Source organism: Cyanistes caeruleus, unplaced genomic scaffold, assembly GCF_971803275.1.
Source record: "Cyanistes caeruleus unplaced genomic scaffold, bCyaCae1.hap1.1 HAP1_SCAFFOLD_241, whole genome shotgun sequence".
NCBI lineage: Eukaryota > Metazoa > Chordata > Aves > Passeriformes > Paridae > Cyanistes > Cyanistes caeruleus.
In genome coordinates, this window is record NW_028256023.1 from 55,429 (window position 1) to 70,803 (window position 15,375).

The 15,375-nt window shown below is 52.9% G+C and overlaps 2 protein-coding genes across 5 annotated transcripts; one reads left to right on the top strand and one right to left on the bottom strand.

Annotated features, from left to right (window-relative positions):
* Positions 1–465: 465 nt before the first annotated feature.
* LOC147645521 (uncharacterized) lies at positions 466–6,104 on the bottom strand. 4 transcript variants are annotated; one of them, XM_086874521.1, is made up of 11 exons: positions 5,842–6,058; positions 5,413–5,484; positions 4,960–5,031; positions 4,686–4,757; positions 4,490–4,591; positions 3,930–4,037; positions 3,575–3,646; positions 2,879–2,977; positions 2,329–2,436; positions 1,535–1,709; positions 466–1,007 (listed from the first exon to the last, which is right to left on the bottom strand). In XM_086874521.1, exons 1-8 carry the CDS (start codon positions 5,936–5,938, stop codon positions 2,886–2,888), a joined length of 687 nt encoding a protein of 228 aa, XP_086730647.1. In that variant the 5' UTR covers positions 5,939–6,058; the 3' UTR covers positions 466–1,007; positions 1,535–1,709; positions 2,329–2,436; positions 2,879–2,885. The 4 variants fall into 4 exon arrangements, with proteins under 4 accessions (XP_086730647.1, XP_086730650.1, XP_086730649.1 ...); XM_086874524.1 differs by having other exon boundaries at positions 2,879–3,646; positions 3,824–4,037; positions 5,842–6,060; XM_086874523.1 differs by having other exon boundaries at positions 2,329–3,646; positions 3,824–4,037; positions 5,842–6,095.
* A 4,029-nt stretch (positions 6,105–10,133) lies between these two features.
* Positions 10,134–13,464, top strand: LOC147645522 (uncharacterized). Its single transcript, XM_086874525.1, has 2 exons — positions 10,134–10,735; positions 10,922–13,464. The coding sequence occupies exons 1-2, from the start codon at positions 10,591–10,593 to the stop codon at positions 11,926–11,928; spliced, it is 1,152 nt and encodes a 383-aa protein (XP_086730651.1). The 5' UTR covers positions 10,134–10,590; the 3' UTR covers positions 11,929–13,464.
* Positions 13,465–15,375: the final 1,911 nt, after the last annotated feature.

Genomic DNA, 15,375 nt, shown 5'->3' on the forward strand with positions numbered 1-15,375 from the left:
TTGATGGGAAATTTCTGACCACATTTGGTTTTGCAGCTTTATTGAGGAATGGAGAATTGTTTGTAGCTCAGTATTTTCTCAGGAGGAGCCTTACATTTTAGCACAGGAGGAAGGTAAGGCAAAGGTTTAAAAGCTTTCCCCTCCTGAAGCAACACACTTTCTGAGGAGTCTGAGGAGAATTCCCCTCAGCCACTGCCAGGGTTGTTTGCCTCTTCTGCAGGCTCAGGATTCTGGGAGTTCCAGGAGCCTCAGCTGCCACGGTATTTTCCTCTGAATATTTCTTGTTGTGCAGTATACAGGGAGAATATTTTGTGTGAGATTCTCCTCTGGGCTTTGAGGTGAATCTCAGTAATTCTGTTGATTTTCATGTCCAGATGAACTTTTGGTAGATAGGAAGGAAAAGGGAAGAGGCACCATGGAAAATTAATTGCTCAAAATTTGAGTGGCCCAACCACATTAAAAATGAAGTCTAAACTGAAGAAATCTTTTATTTATTTTCTTTTTCCTTGGTAGGTGGGGTAAAACATGAAATGTAAATAAAGTTCTTTGAAAAGGTTCAGCCAGCACCCAGCTGTATGAAAATCAAAAGAGCAAGGGATAAGACAGGGCATGGGAAGAATCTTCAGCCCTTCCCGTTGAAGGTAGAAGAGTAGGAAAAGTGCCTCTGGCTGTTACCCACAGGTAATGTATTATTTGAAGCCAAGAGCAGATGCCCCAAGCTGCTGGTGGCCCAAGCCCTGCCATGGCTGTCCCACTTTCAGTCCTAGCTGGACCAGGGTGGCTGGCTCGGGAGGGGAGGAGGTGGGGGGATCTCAGGGGGCTTCCTCTTCACAGCCGGGCTGGGGGGCCGTGGGGGAGGCACGGAGTGCTGGTGCTCTGCTTTCCAGGTCGACTCCTGCTTCTGAGGCCACATCTGAGAGCTGTCAAATGAGGCAGTCTCTGGGCTCCCTGGGGGCAAGGGAGAGTCACACCTCCTTGGCTGGTATGCTGGAGCTGCAGCAGGGTGACTGTGGAGAGAGGAGGTGGCTGAGGCCCCCAGCTGCCATGGGCACTCAGGGACCCTCCTGCACAGCAGGGCCCAGAGCGGCCAAGGCTCCCCAGCACGGCTGGAGCTGCTGGCACAGCTTGGCCCAGCTGGACAGCTGCCCCTCAAGGCCCCAGCGAGCAGGGGATGGCTCTGGGCAGGGTCCCTGGCCAGGAGCGGGCCCCAGAGCGCCTCTGCCTTTCAAGGGCAATCTCGTCCCCGCTCTTTCTCCTGCCCACCTTGCTTTGCCTCTGCCCGCTGCTCCTGGGGCTGCTCTTGGCCAGGCAGCCTCAGTGGCAGCCAGCACTGGCTGCAGCCCCAGCGGGCTCCCCAGGACAAGGCCCAGCAATTAAGAGGCCAATGAAAGGCCTGGGCAGCAGCAGAACTCTCAGCAGAGTTATTTGGGCAACCACTGACTACCCACAAGTGCACAGCAGCCTCACTGGGAATGTTTCCTGACTATGAGCAGCCTTTCAAGAAGCTGGAGGGTGGAGATGAACAACAACTTACCATTTCTTGTCCTTCTACCACCGGAATCCAACATAGCACAGGACCATGGAAAGTGGCACTGTGAACAGTGTCACTGCTGTGCCTATCATGCAGGACTTGCGCACATCCTGCGGGCAGAACACTCTTGGGGTGCTCGGTGGATTCTCAGCATTTATACTGGACTTGCCAAGCGCATCTGTGGGAGCAATGGGCAGCGTGAGCCTGTGCTGTGCTCCATTGCTGAGCTGGCAGCACGGTGGATATGGCCAGGACATTCTCTGTTTCCCCAGAGCTGGGGCCTGCAGGCACCTTGCCACCCCTTGGCACAGGCTGTGCCACCCAACAAAGCCCAGAAGGCCGAGAGCAGAGCCCGGGACAGCACAGCTGCTTGGGCAGTGGCTCCTTCCAGGGACACAGGCCAACCCATCCCTGAGCAGCCACTGCCACCCCTGACCCTCCCTGCTCTGTGACAGCTCCCCCAGCCCAAGGGGACAGAGCCAGGCCCTGTAAGGGGCCAGTGCATCCCCTGCCCAGTTGGGAGCCAGGGCTGGCTGTGGCCCTGGGCTCACGGCAGGGCTCCCACTCTGGGCTGCTCCTGTGTCTTGGGCCTCTGGGCACTCAGGGCCAGCTCCAGGAACAGCTGCAGGGGGAGAGATGTTGGTGCACAAGTCCCGATTCCCAGGGGCTGGGAATGAGCTCCAGAGGCCTGGAAGCCATGGCACCTCCAGCTTTGGCTGCTGCCGGGCCATGCAGGCCCTGAGGGAAGAGCTGCTGGCACACAGCCCTGCCGAGGGAGAGCCCAGCACAGCAATTACCTCCTGTGCCTGGGCCTGGCATCTCCTCCTTTCCTGCACCAGGAGCTGGCACAGGGCCATTCCTTCCTCTAGCATATGCCATCATCTGCACAAACATCTGCTCCAGCACTTGAGAAAGGAAAAAGGACAGCTGGATAAGACAGAACTGTTCACCATTAGGGGAGGTGGTATCTTCAGGAGGCAATAGTTGTCAAAGTCATGGATAAGGGTCAGGAAAATACCCAGATTATTTGGGCTGGGCCAGGGCCCTCCCTCCTCCAAACATCCCCTACACCTGATCTAGCCCAAGACAGAAATATCAGGGGATCTCAGGGTGTGCATGGCCCACGCTGCAGTTTGGGCTCCCTGTCAGCTGATGCCAAATGCCTTCCTGCAGAGGCTGGGAAGAAGCTGCAGCCAGGCCAGGCTGGGAAACAGCCCTGCAGGGCATGAAAGCAGCAGTGGGGCAGCAAGGCTGCCATGGATCCCTTCCTGCTGTGCCAGGCATGGCGTGTCCAGATGTGCCCCTGGCCGCTGAGTGTCAGGAGGAGGCTGAGGGACATGAACCCACCACGGCGTCACTCCAGATTACTCAGCATCTTGTCCAGAAGTTGGGATGCCTCCAGGGATTTCTTGTCTTCTATCTCTTTGTTCTTCCATCTTGGAGGACCTTAATGGAAAGTAGTTCCATTTCTCCATCAGTCCAGAGAGGCAATGAGTGCACCTGGGTGACTGCTGCCCTCCAAGGCACTCCCTCCTCTCTGCCTTCCACTCAGGAGCAGGAGCAGGGGGACCACGTGCCTGCAGTGTCCCCACAGTGGGATGGAAGGGGCCCCTTGTATGGCAGTCTGGGGAGAAAGGACTCCCTGGAGCTGCCAGCAGCTCTGAACTGAGCCCCAGGCAGGGCCAGGGCTTGGCAGCAGCAATGGGAGCAGCTCAGTCTCCCTGGGGCTGGCAAAGGAGCCACACGAGGCACAGCCCTGGGGCACAGCCCTGGGCCCAGCCCCTTCCTCTCTGCTCTTTCTTGTAGCTGCACAGAGCACATGGAAGGAGACACTGGCATTGCACATGGGAAGAGATTGACAGCTAAATGCTCCTTCCTCCCACTGACAGCAATGCTGTGGGATCACTCAGGGCTCCAGAAGGGAGTGGGGCAAGGTTTCCAGAATCCATCAACCTTCAGATTCTTAAGGGAAATGGCATGAGGGTGAGCTCTTCCCACACACACACTGATAATTCTGTGCAGAAATGGACATAGAGAACTTGCCTCCAGCATTCTCCATGGGTCTCAAACCATTATGTGCCAGGGCTTTCAGATGCTCCATGTCACGATCCCAATCTAGAAGGGAGCACAGATCAGAACCATTCCATGGTGAGCTGGGATCCCCTTCTGCCTTAGGGAACTGGGCACTGCAAGGGGGTCGGGGAAGGCCATGGGAGCCAGATGTCAATGGACATGGCCGAAGCTGCAGAGGGGCCTGGGCAGCTCTGGGCTGGCCCTGGACACTCTCAATACCTTTTCCATGCTCTGTGCAAAATCCCTGAAAGGCAGGCACTGCCAAGCAGCAGAGATTTACAGCTCAAGCCTCAGCAGGGCTCAGGCCCAGAGGCACAGCAATTACCTCCTGGGGCTGTGCCTGGCATGGCCTCCCTTCCTGCAGCAGAGGCTGCCCATGAGCCACTGCTTCCTCCGGGAAATGCCGCCTTCAGCACAGCCTTTGGGTTCATCTCTGGAGAAAGGAAGAGCCACAGCTGGATCAGATGGAACCATTCCCTTTTCAGGGAAGTGGTATCATCATGATGCGATACTAGTCGAGGTCATGCATAAGGATTAGGAAATCATATAAACTTACGGGATTGGCCAGAGCCCTCCCTCCTCCAAACAGCCCCAGAACCTGATCTACCCCAAGACCAGGAAATTTCAGGGGATCTCAGGGTGTGCATGGCCCATGCTGCAGTTTGGGCTCCCTGTCAGCTGATGCCAAATGCCTTCCTGCAGAGGCTGGGGAGAAGCTGCAGCCAGGCCAGGCTGGGAAACAGCCCTGCAGGGCATGAAAGCAGCAGTGGGGCAGCAAGGCTGCCATGGATCCCTTCCTGCTGTGCCAGGCACGGTGTGACCAGATGTGCAGAGAAAGCCCCCGGCTGCTGAGTGTCAGGAGAAGGCTGAGGGACATGAACCCACCTTGTCCTCCCTGCAGCATTTCCTTCAGCATTTGCTGCATGGTATTGGATGGCTCATGGGGTTTCCAGTGTCCTGTAGCTTTGTTCTTTCCTCTTGGAGGACCTAATTAAAAATACATATATATATCCATTTCCCAGGAATGGATCCCACAAAATCAGGGTTGAGCTTGTGGGATCAGCAAGGACACAATACTCACCCCTGCGACGGGAGCTGGGTTTGCGTGCAGCATCCAGCCCAGGAGCCTGGAAAGTCCTCCCTGCAGACACACCTGTAACTCAACAGCCACAGAAGCTTCTGTCATGTCTGCTGATCTGCACAGGCAGCACTGAGCCGCAGGTGCGGTGAGGGGATCACGCAGGGCGAGGGCAAACACTTGCACAGCTCTGTCCTGGCACCTGCAGCGATGCCGCCCTGGCTGAGCTTTGGGCTCTGAGCTGGTAGCTCTCCCAGGGTGAAAGGCCTTGACCTACCCTCACCATCTCCCAGAGCCTCAGTCCTGGATGTGGGTTGGGAAGCCAGATCACCTTCACCAAGAGGCTTGGCTGCAAAGAAAGGCAGGACAGAAGAGTTCCCCTGGGACCGTAGGAGATCCTCAGGCTCCCTGGGGCTGGCAAAGAAGCCACACGAGGCACAGCCCTGGGGCACAGCCCTGGGCCTGGCCCCTTCCTCTCTGATCTTCCTTGTAGCTGCACAGAGCACACGGAAGGAGACACTGGCATTGCACATGGGAAGAGATTGACAGCTAAATGCTCCTTCCTCCCACTGACAGCAATGCTGTGGGATCACTCAGGGCTCCAGAAGGGAGCAGAGCGAAGTTTCCAGAATCCATCAACCTTCAGACTCTTAAGTGAAGTGGCACGTGAGTGAGCTCTTGCCACACTCACACTGATAATTCTGTGCGGAAAGGGACATTGAGAACTTGCCTCCAGCATTCTCCATGGGTCTCAAACCATTATGTCCCAGGGATTCCAGATTCTCCATGTCACCATCCCAGTCTAGAAGGGAGCACAGATCAGAACCATTCCATGGTGAGCTGGGATGCCCTTCTGCCTTAGGGAACTGGGCACTGCAAGGGGGTCAGGTAAGGCCATGGGAGCCACATGTCAATGGACATGGCGAAAGCTGCAGAGGGGCCTGGGCAGCTCTAGGCTGGCTCTGGTCACTCTCAACACCTCTTTACAGGCCCTGTGCAAAATCCCTGGAGAGGCAGCAGGACCAGCCCAGGGGCTCTGGGGACTCTCTCCCTCCCACAGAGGAAACCCTCCCTCAAGCCCTGGGGAAAACCATCCCCAATGCTTCCCAGGGAGAAGGAAGTGCTGTCTCAGGAAAGGGAAGCCAGGCCCTGGGCTCACCTGCTCCCTGTGCTCGCCACGGAGCAGCCTGGGCAGCCCTGTCAGGCAGGGCCACTGCCAGGAGGAGCAGGAGGAAGAGGCGCAGAGCAAAGGCCATGGTGCCTTGCCCACTGCCAGTCCTGCAGCTCTTGCTGCCACCACTGTCCTGACACCGCTGTCCCAATGTCAGCACCGCTGCTGCCGCCGCCGCTGCTGCCACAACAGTCGTGGTCAAGGACTGACTGCTCGGTCCTTGTGGTGCTGTGCAACCACGGGGCTCTGGGACCTCTGTGACCTCAGAGCCTGCTGTCACCTCAGCCTGCTGTCACCCCAGAGACTGCTGTGACCTCATGGCCTTGGCTGTACCTCCTGCAAGTGTACTCCCATCTGTACTCCAAACTGTACTGGACTGATTGTAAATCTTTGACTTCATAAAAGGGTCATTGCTAAACAAAACCTTGGTTTTGCCTGCTGACATTGCTGGTCATGTTCTGTCCCAGGAGATGCTCTTGATGGTTCCCTCTTTTCCTGGGCATGGCACTGGAGGAGGTCCAGGCCCAGGTGATGCCACTGAAGGAAATGTGCCCTCAGCCCAGGGACACTCAACACAGACTCCCCCAGCCCCTCAGTGCCCTGCTGCTGGTCACAGCAGCCCCTGCCTGGCTCCTGCCTTCCCACACCCTGGTCAGCCCTGCCTGCTCCTGGACATGGAGCTCAGCCAGGGCTGGTGCTGTGTGGGCTTTGCTGGTGGTACCAGCCGGACACTGGGGTGAGAGCTCCATCTCTTTATTGGAACAGAAGAGCTGTGTCAGGCCCTGCCCTGGCAGGAGGGACCCACCTTCAGTCCAGGCCACAGAGCAGGGCGGGTTCCCTCAGGGACACAGGGCCTTGCTTTGGGTGGTGGCAGCATCTGCACAGCAGCAAGCTGGTAATGCAGCTGTGACAGGGACATCACGTATGGGCATGGAGATGTGAAATGTGTGGTGCAGGTGTCCCTGAGGGAGGTGTTTGGCCTTTCCTGTGAAGCTGCAGAGGGGAACCTGTTGAGAGAGGAGATGGCTGAGGCCCCAGCTGCAGCTGGCACACAGGGACCCTCTTGCACACTGGGAGATTCTCACTGTGCTCAAAGTTTCCCTCTGAAGACTAAGAGCTGAATGTGGATGGGCTTAGCAACTGGTCTGCAGGCCAAACAATTGAGGTAGCAAAAGAAGAAATTGAGAAAATACAGGTTTATCCATAGCAAGGAAGAAAGCAAGGCCGTTAGCATGGAAATCAATAAAAAGGTGCATAAGGGGTATTTGCAGTTGTAATAAATGGAATTGGTTCATGCTCACTAAATTGTAGCTGTTATTAAAGTTATTATTAGAAACAATCAAGAATCAGTGTTACAAAGCAGATGTACCCCTTTGCAGATGTCACATGTCAAAATTAAGGTACAGGATGGAGTTTAGAAGATAAATGGTGTCTCAAAACCAAAATGGCCTTGAGATGGACCAAAATTAGAACAAATTTAGGCATTGGGCCTAAAGATTAGTAAACATAAGGCTAATTAGTAGACTAAGATAACACAAGGCTTAGTACGCACGCGCAAACCTGTAAGGTTATCCAAAGGACAATGAGGAAAAGGAGAAGCCTTCGCCAAAAGACCATCAAAAGAAGACTGAAGACCTCCTAACAACAAGTGAGGCATGTGCCGTGAAGAAAAGTGACGTATAATCAGAAAAATCAGAAATAGGAGGAAACTTACAGGAAACATTAATGAATATGTATAAGCATACAGTATATGAGTTTAGCTTGAAGTGCTTTGTTTTGAAGGTGTGGCAGGGTGGGAAGCCTCCATACCCTGGTGGGTTTTGCTTATGCTTTAATCATACTTAATTACTAGTAGATTATATATAAATTTTAATTTTTTATTAAACTGTATTATTTTACTAAACTGTATTCTTTTATACCACATTACTATTCAGTTTAGTAAATTGTATTCGTTTTTAATTAAACTGCCATTAAGCCAAGGGACCTAGTTGTCAAAATTCTAATTTCATTTATAACAGTATTTTAACAAAGAAGGCTGGTACAACAACATTGGTATTTAAAAAACATGACACAATATGAGCTATATTAACAAAGAAGGCCCCTTATGGTGACAACCTTCTACTGTTCAAACTGTAAAATATCTTTCTGTATTGATCAGGAGGTCATGATTTACTCTTTACAATCCTGATGCTGAATGTCTCCGTAGGCAGTCTGCTCACAGAGAAGAATGAATCCCTTGCAGCCTGCCCCTGTTTGGACAACCTGCTCCTCACCCCAAGCCTCAGCATGTCTGACATGGCCCACCTGGGACAGACATCCCAAAACATTGATAACATTTGTCAACTTTTCTTTATCAATAAAATCGAATTAATTAATAGAAATAAAATTTCATTTTTATAATAATATTGTTTTGTATTTTTATAACCTAATTTTTATATTTATATAAAATAATTGATACATTTTTAGCAACTAAAAACATTATTGGTCCTTGGTTCAAAGTTCCACCTCCATTAATTAATTGATCACTATTTCTCCCTCCTTATGCTAATTACACCTATTTTTAGTCCTTTGATCATATTTTTTAATCATTTTCTCAGATTGGGTAAAAGGGATCACTTTGGGATCCATGGAAACTTTTCTGGGGAACATTTGGGGTAGTTTTGTGTCTGGGGAGGGAATTTAGAGAGAACTTGGTGGTCTGGAGGACACTTGGGGGAGTCGGATGGGCACTTGGAGGGGTACTTAGGGATTCTGTGGGACAATTCGGGGCCTGGGGCAGCACTTGGGGGTTCAGGAGGGCGCTTGGGGGTCAGGGACGTGAATCTGGGGGCCCTTTGGGGACCGGGCGGGCACTTGGGGGGCTGTAACGGGGCTCCATGGGTCGCGGGGGATGATGGGAGCTGTAGGCGCCGATACAAAACGGTTTAATGGGGCCGCGGAGCATCACGGGAGTTATAGGCGCAGCTCCAAAAGGTTCCGGTGAGGCGCGGGGCATGACGGGAGATGGAGTCCCGGCTGCAATAGCGTTTTATGGGCGTCGCGGAGCATGATGGGAGATGTAGTCCCGAAAGTGGCTCGGAAGGCGCGTTTGGCGATGTGGGGAGGTACTTGGAGAGCACTTCTGCGTCAGAGCCATGGCTGCAGGTCCTCGGGGCGGATGTATACGGCTCGGGAGCACCTGGGGAGAACCTGGGGAGCTCTAACCGGGCTCTTTAGGGCGCGGGGCATGGCAGGAGGTTTGGGCGCGGAACTGTGTTCTGGGATGATGGGAGATGAATTCCCAGCAGTGTCTGAAAGGGGCATCTGTGGGTTCGGGAGCATTCAGTGATCCAGGGACGTTTTGGGGGATCCCGAACGGGCGCTGAGGGGGCACTCGGGGATCCTGAAGGGTCTGGGGGACACATGGGACCTATGGGGGGCGATCTCGGGGTTCTGGGGAGTGCAGGGCATATTCCCAGTTCCTGACAACCTGGTCTCAGTTGCCCCCTGCAGGCTCCTGCTCACTGCCAGGACGATCCCAGTATGATCCCAGGATGATGTCAGTACACAGCCAGTGCAATCTCAGCCACTGCCAGGATGATCCCAGTACAAACCAGTCCCTGCCAGTGCTGCCACTCCTGGGATCCCCCAGCCCTCTCTGTGTTCCCCCCTCCCGCATCTCCCCAGAGGAGCCCCAAGGGCTGGCAGTCCCCAGCCAGGGTCCCCAGCCAGCCTCAGGTTGGATCTGCAGCCCCCAATTTTCCCAGTTTCCCTCTCCTTTTCCCCGGGCCGGGTTCCCTCCATCCCCAGCGGGTGGGAGCAGCGGAGAGCCCCGCTCTGCCCATCCCAACCTGTCCCGGCTCCATCCCCGCTCCTGCCGTGGGCTGTGAGGGGCTCGGGAATGGGGCACGGAGGGTGTCACTGCTCCTGGGGGAGGAGGGGGAGGGATGGAAGAGGAAGGATGAAGGAGAGCAAGACAAGATGGAAGTAGGAGAAGGGAGTGGTGTTAGGGAGGAGGTGGAGGAGGGAGGAAGAGGCGGAGCAGGAGGAAGAGGAAGAGGAGGGACAGAGGAGGATCAGGGAAAGGAGAAGGAATCACAAGGTCCAGCACTCCCTGAATTCACAGCTCCCACCTGTGGGATCATCACCCCGCATCCCACAGCTGACCGGGGTGGGGGAGCTTGGCCCTGGTATCCTGGAGGGTTCCTGGGTTGGGTTTTTTTGTGGGTGATGTTTGAAGAATGAAGAACTCCAAAGCTGTATGCAAAATGCCCCTTGGGGGAACATTGGCGGGTCCTGGTGGCAGCTGCTGGCAGAGGCAGCCTGGAGGAGCAGAGCCCTGTGTCCCCCAGGACCCCAAAGTGGGGAGCCCAGAGAGGAGGAGCTCTGCAATTTGTTGGACCCTCAACAGCCTGGAGAGGGGCAGGGGGGACTCCTTGGACCCCCTGCACCCCAAAGCAGAGAATAAGGGGAGAAGGGACTCTGAAGCCCCAAAAACCTCCAGCATCCCTAAGTGCTGAGATGGAAACGGGTAACTTCTCGGATTCCTGGCACTCCCAGCAGCCTGGGGAGGGCAGGGACTGAGTAGACTGGTGACCCCCAGTGCAAACGTGACCTCCAGGAGCTGGGATGGGAGGGAAACCCTGAACACCAAAGGGGAGAGAACAGAGATGGGGAACTTCTGGGAGGAATTTTCAGGGCTGAATCTTGGTGTTTGGGGGTTTTTATGGACTCCAGATGCCCCGGTGACTTGTAGAGATGAACATGGGCAGAAGGAACCCCCTCAGCCCATCTGCTCATGAATCGTATTTTTCCCCAAGCCAGGATTTCCCATTCCCAAACCTTGGCTGGATGGAGGAAGAGGCTACAAGGAAGAGGAAGATGCCCCAGGACACCCAGGCAGGTGAGGAGGAAGTCAGTGCCCCTTTCCCCCTCTCTCCTGCTCCATCTCCCAGCCCAGCATGGCCCCCAGCTGCAGGACAGTTCCGCTGCCAACGCCGTCCTGCCGGGGACACACTGGGGGGATCTCCTTCCCCTTCCCTCTGGCACGGAGGCAAATCCCATCCTCTCCTTGTCCTTCCTCCTCCAGACAAGGAGCTGAGGATGGAGACCAGGGAGAACAAATCCCCATGGCAGAACCTCATGGAACAGGCTGATTTGAGCAGCTCCACAGCGCAGAAATCCAATGGGGAGGAAAAGCCCTGGAGATCCCACAGGAGGAGGGGCTCCAAACCCATCCCAGGGTGCTCTGAGGAGGAAAGATCCACCCTGTGCCGGGAAGGCGGCCGGAGATCCAGCCGGGGCTCTGAGCTGGTGGTCCATGAGCAGCTTCAGGATGGGGAGAAGCGCTACAAGTGCTTGGAGTGTGGGAAGAGCTTCAGCTACAGAAACAGCCTGATCCACCACCAGATGATCCACACTGGGGAATGGCCCTATGAGTGTGGAGAATGTGGGAAGGGCTTCAGCTGCGTCTCCGACTGCATCCATCACCAGTGCATCCACACTGGGGAGAGGCCCTACGAGTGTCCCGAGTGTGGGAAGAGGTTTCAGACTAGCTCTCATCTCCTCCAGCACCAGTGGATTCATACAGAGGAGAGGCCTTTCCACTGCCCCGACTGTGGTGGGGGCTTCAAGGACAACTCCAACCTCAATAGGCACCGGTGCATCCACACTGGGGAGAGGCCTTTCGAGTGTGGGGAATGTGGGAAGAGCTTTAGAAACAGCTCCTACCTGACCATCCACCAGAGGACCCACACTGGGGGACGGCCCTATGAGTGTGAGGAATGTGGGATGACCTTCAGCCAGAGGTCCCAACTGACCATTCACCAGATGACCCACACTGGGGAGAGGCCCTATGAATGTCTCCAGTGTGGGAAGAGGTTTCGCATCAGCTCCACTCTCCTCGTGCACCAGCGGATTCACACAGAGGAGAGGCCCTTCCGCTGCCCTGACTGTGGGGAGGGCTTCAAGCACAGCTCCACCCTCACCATTCACCGGCGCATCCACACTGGGGAGAGACCCTTCAAGTGTGGGGAATGTGGGAAGAGATTCACCCAGAGCTCTCACTTGACCAAACACCAACAGAGGCACCAATAAGGGAAGCCCTGCAAGTGCCCCAAGTGCAGGAAGAGCTTTGTGTGCTGCCCCAACTCCATCCCCCATCAGAGGCCCCACATTGGGCAGAGCCCTGATGACCCACGTTCCCAGTGATCTGTGTTGGGAAGACACTGGGCTGGTGGTCATTTTAGTTTGGTTTCAATTATCTTTTGGTTCATCTTCATCCTTGTAAAACAGACAAAATTGGGGTAAAAATCAACAAATTCATCAAAAGCATCTTAAACCTTACTTTTTACTAGTGTTTCAAGGGAATCTGGGATTTAGGGAGAAACTTGGGGGTTGTGGCGGTATTTGGTGTAGTTGTCTCCATTTCTTGGCATTCAAAGGGATGAGAGGGTTTGATCTGCCACCTCTAAACCACTCCAAAATTTTACCATTCCACAGCCTCTAAGGGTGTGATGCCTTAAGCTTTAGCTTTCATGTTTTTCATATTCTGCACTGGCTAGGTTTGTAGTTTTGAACTTCATATTAGGTGTTGGTGAGCTCTCTTCACAGAGTAGGTAGACAAAACAATTCCTTTCCTAGCTTGATACTAAGGGCAGTCATTACAAGTTTCAGGCCCAAAAGCATAAACAAGGGTGGACTAAAGGAAGAAAACAAGAAGGATGGGACTTCATCATCTGAAGCTGTAATTGGACAATGAACCCAAATATGCAGATGGACCTAAGCTTACAAAAATGTGAGACCTTACAATGAGTAGTTCATCCATTTTTGTGGCCATTTTTGGTTGATCTTGGGTGTAGCCCTGGGCAGGCTCTTGTATACCCAAGGTATATCCTTTAAGGCCTTATAATAAACTTTATTCTTACCTTTGTGCAGCCTCTGTTCTAGGTCAGCCTTCTGAAGGCATCAGGTGGAATGGGATTGGAAGGGGACTGGGCGAAGTGGGATGTAAATCAGGTGGGGTGAGATGGGCATTGGGTGGGGCAGGATGGGTGGGATAGGGATTGGGAGGTGTGAAATGGGCAAAATAGGGGTTGGGAAGGAGGTCTTGATGTCCAGCAGAGATGAGATGGGTTGGCCTTGGGATTGGGGAGGTGGGGTGGGGTCTGCAATGAGACAGCCAAAGTTTGGGGATGATGAAGGGAGGGGGAGCCCATTACTGGGTGAGCTTTTGTGTGAGGTGCCCCTGCCCAGGGAGGCAAAGATTTGGTTTCAAATGAACATGATTAAAGTGAGAGGTGTGGGCAAGAGGGAGTTCCATCCCTCTGCCTTGGAGTATGGGCCCTGCGAGCCCAGGAAGAAACTCCACCCTGGACCCCTCATGGGATGGCAACCCAGGGATTTCTGATTGGCTTTGGGCCCCTGGTGTTTCTCCCTTGCTGTGTTCCCGGTGGTCCCTAACCTTGAACTCCACCCTGGTTCTCAAAACCCATCTCCCTGCCTCTGTTCGGGGCTGTCTCTGGATCTGAGTTTGTTCCTCTGCTGAATAAATGTTTTCCTGAGCAGAATCCCGTCTTGTTGGTGTCCCATGCCAGTTCCTGGTAACTATAGCCTCCCTGGACATGAACCTGCGGCCCTGGAACGCAAAACCCCGCAAAATTAAGACCCTCCCCAGACCTCCAAAATCCCAAAATTCCCTAAAATTCACCCAAAACTCCCCAAATTCCCTTAATTTCCCTATAATGCTCTTTTTGTCCCCCTCCACTGCCTCTGCAGATGGTGTCTTGGGGACAACTCCAGGAATTTGGAGGGGGTCTCTCCTCCTCTTCCATCCCCAAAAACCCACCACTTTTGTGAAAAAAAATCGCAACAATCCCTTGGATTCAAGGGGATGTTGCCCCATTTTTTATGCATTTTGGGGGGGTTCCCCCCTAATTTGTCAGTATTTTTTGCCATTTTTTGGTGGTTTTGGCATTTTTCAAAGTGAGCTTTTTTGGGGGGGGTTCCCCCAATTTTTTGGAGGTGGGTGCCTCAATTTTTTTCTGGGGGTTCACCCCCTCCCCCAATATTTCCTTCATTCCCCTCCCCCCAAATTAGGGTAAGAGAGTCTTTTTTTTCCTTTTTTTTTTTTTATTTTTACCTTTCCCCCCCACCTTTTTTTTTTTTTCCCTCTTTTTATTTATTTGCACTTAATTTTGAGGGGCAGGAATTTTGGAGAGGGGTCACCTGGGGTGACACGAAAAGTTGGGGAGACCCTCTTCCCACAAAAAACAGGAAAAATCCCAAGAATTCTGGTGGTTTTGCCCAGACCCAAGGTGTGAAAAATGTGAAAAAAATTATGTTCTCAGATTTTTGGTGATTTTGGGGGAGAGGGTTGCAATTTTGGGGGGATTTTGGGGAAGGGTTGCTGTTTTTTGGGGGGTGTTCCCAGGTTTTGGAGTGGAATTGAGGAATTTGGTGGTTTGGGGGAAAGCTTTGGAGCTCCTGGGGGGAATTTCGGGGTTTTAGGGCAGGAATTTAAGGATTTTTTTGTAACATTTGGGTGTTAGGGGGGAAATTTGGGGTTTTGGGGAGAACTTTGGGTTTTTTAGGGGGAGGATTTGGGGTTTGGGGTAAAAAAAATGGGGTTTTGGGGTGGAAAATTTGGTGGGATTGGGGGGAAAATTTTGGGGGGAGAATTTGAGTCTTGTGAGGATGTGGGACTTTTGGAAGATTATAGGGGTTTTGGGGGTATTTGGAAGGAATTTTTGGATTTTTGGGGAGGAATTTGGTGGTTTTGGGGGGAAATTCAGGGGTCCTGGTGGAGTTCTGATTTTGGGAAGGGGATTTGGGGAGGATTTTTTGGGTTTTGGGGGAATCTCCACTGATGGGGAGGAGTCGTGATCACAGTGAGGAGCTGCATTTTGGGGAGGCCTGAATTTGGGGAGGGGTCTCAGGGAGGATTCCCGATTTTGGAGTGAGATTTGGGTAATTTTCCAGCGATGGGGAGGTTTCTTGGGGGTGGGATTTTGGGAGGAGTCTCATTGGGGGACCATCCTGAGCTGGAAGCAGGGGGGATGTTGGGAGTGGAATTTGGGGAGTGTAAGAAATGGAAATAATTTGTGCTAACTAAATTGTAACTATTTGGAAAGTTATTACTAGAAGCAATCAGGGGAATTGGTGTTGCAAGGCAGATGGACCCCTTTACAGATATTACATGTTAAAATTAAGATACCGGATGTAGTTTTGAGATAAGTAATGTCTCAAGAGAAAATTGACCATGAGATGGACAAAATTGGAATGACTTCAGGCACAGGCCTGAAAATTATGAAGTGTAAGACTAATTAGTGGAACACAATGCTTACTTACATAACACAATGCTTAGTACGCACACAAAACCTGCAAGGTTATCTGGAGGACAACAAGGATGAATGTAAGCCTTTGTCCAAAGACCACCAAAAGAAGACTGAAGACCCCCTAACAAAAAGTGAAACATGCGCCGTGAAGAACAGTGATGTAAAATTAAAGAATCGGAAATAGGAAGAGACTTACAGGAAACATGAA

Excerpts from the sequence above, each read along its gene's own strand:
- LOC147645521 (XM_086874521.1), bottom strand. The coding sequence starts at position 5,938 with ATGGCCTTTGCTCTGCGCCTCTTCCTCCTGCTCCTCCTGGCAGTGGCC. Across the intron at positions 5,485-5,841 it reads GTGGCGAGCACAGGGAGCAG|ACTGGGATGGTGACATGGAG; the intron begins GTGAGCCCAGGG and ends GCTCCCTTCTAG. Across the intron at positions 5,032-5,412 it reads ACCCATGGAGAATGCTGGAG|CCAAGCCTCTTGGTGAAGGT; the intron begins GCAAGTTCTCAA and ends CTTTCTTTGCAG.
- LOC147645522 (XM_086874525.1), top strand. The coding sequence starts at position 10,591 with ATGAACATGGGCAGAAGGAACCCCCTCAGCCCATCTGCTCATGAATCG. Across the intron at positions 10,736-10,921 it reads GCCCCAGGACACCCAGGCAG|ACAAGGAGCTGAGGATGGAG; the intron begins GTGAGGAGGAAG and ends TTCCTCCTCCAG.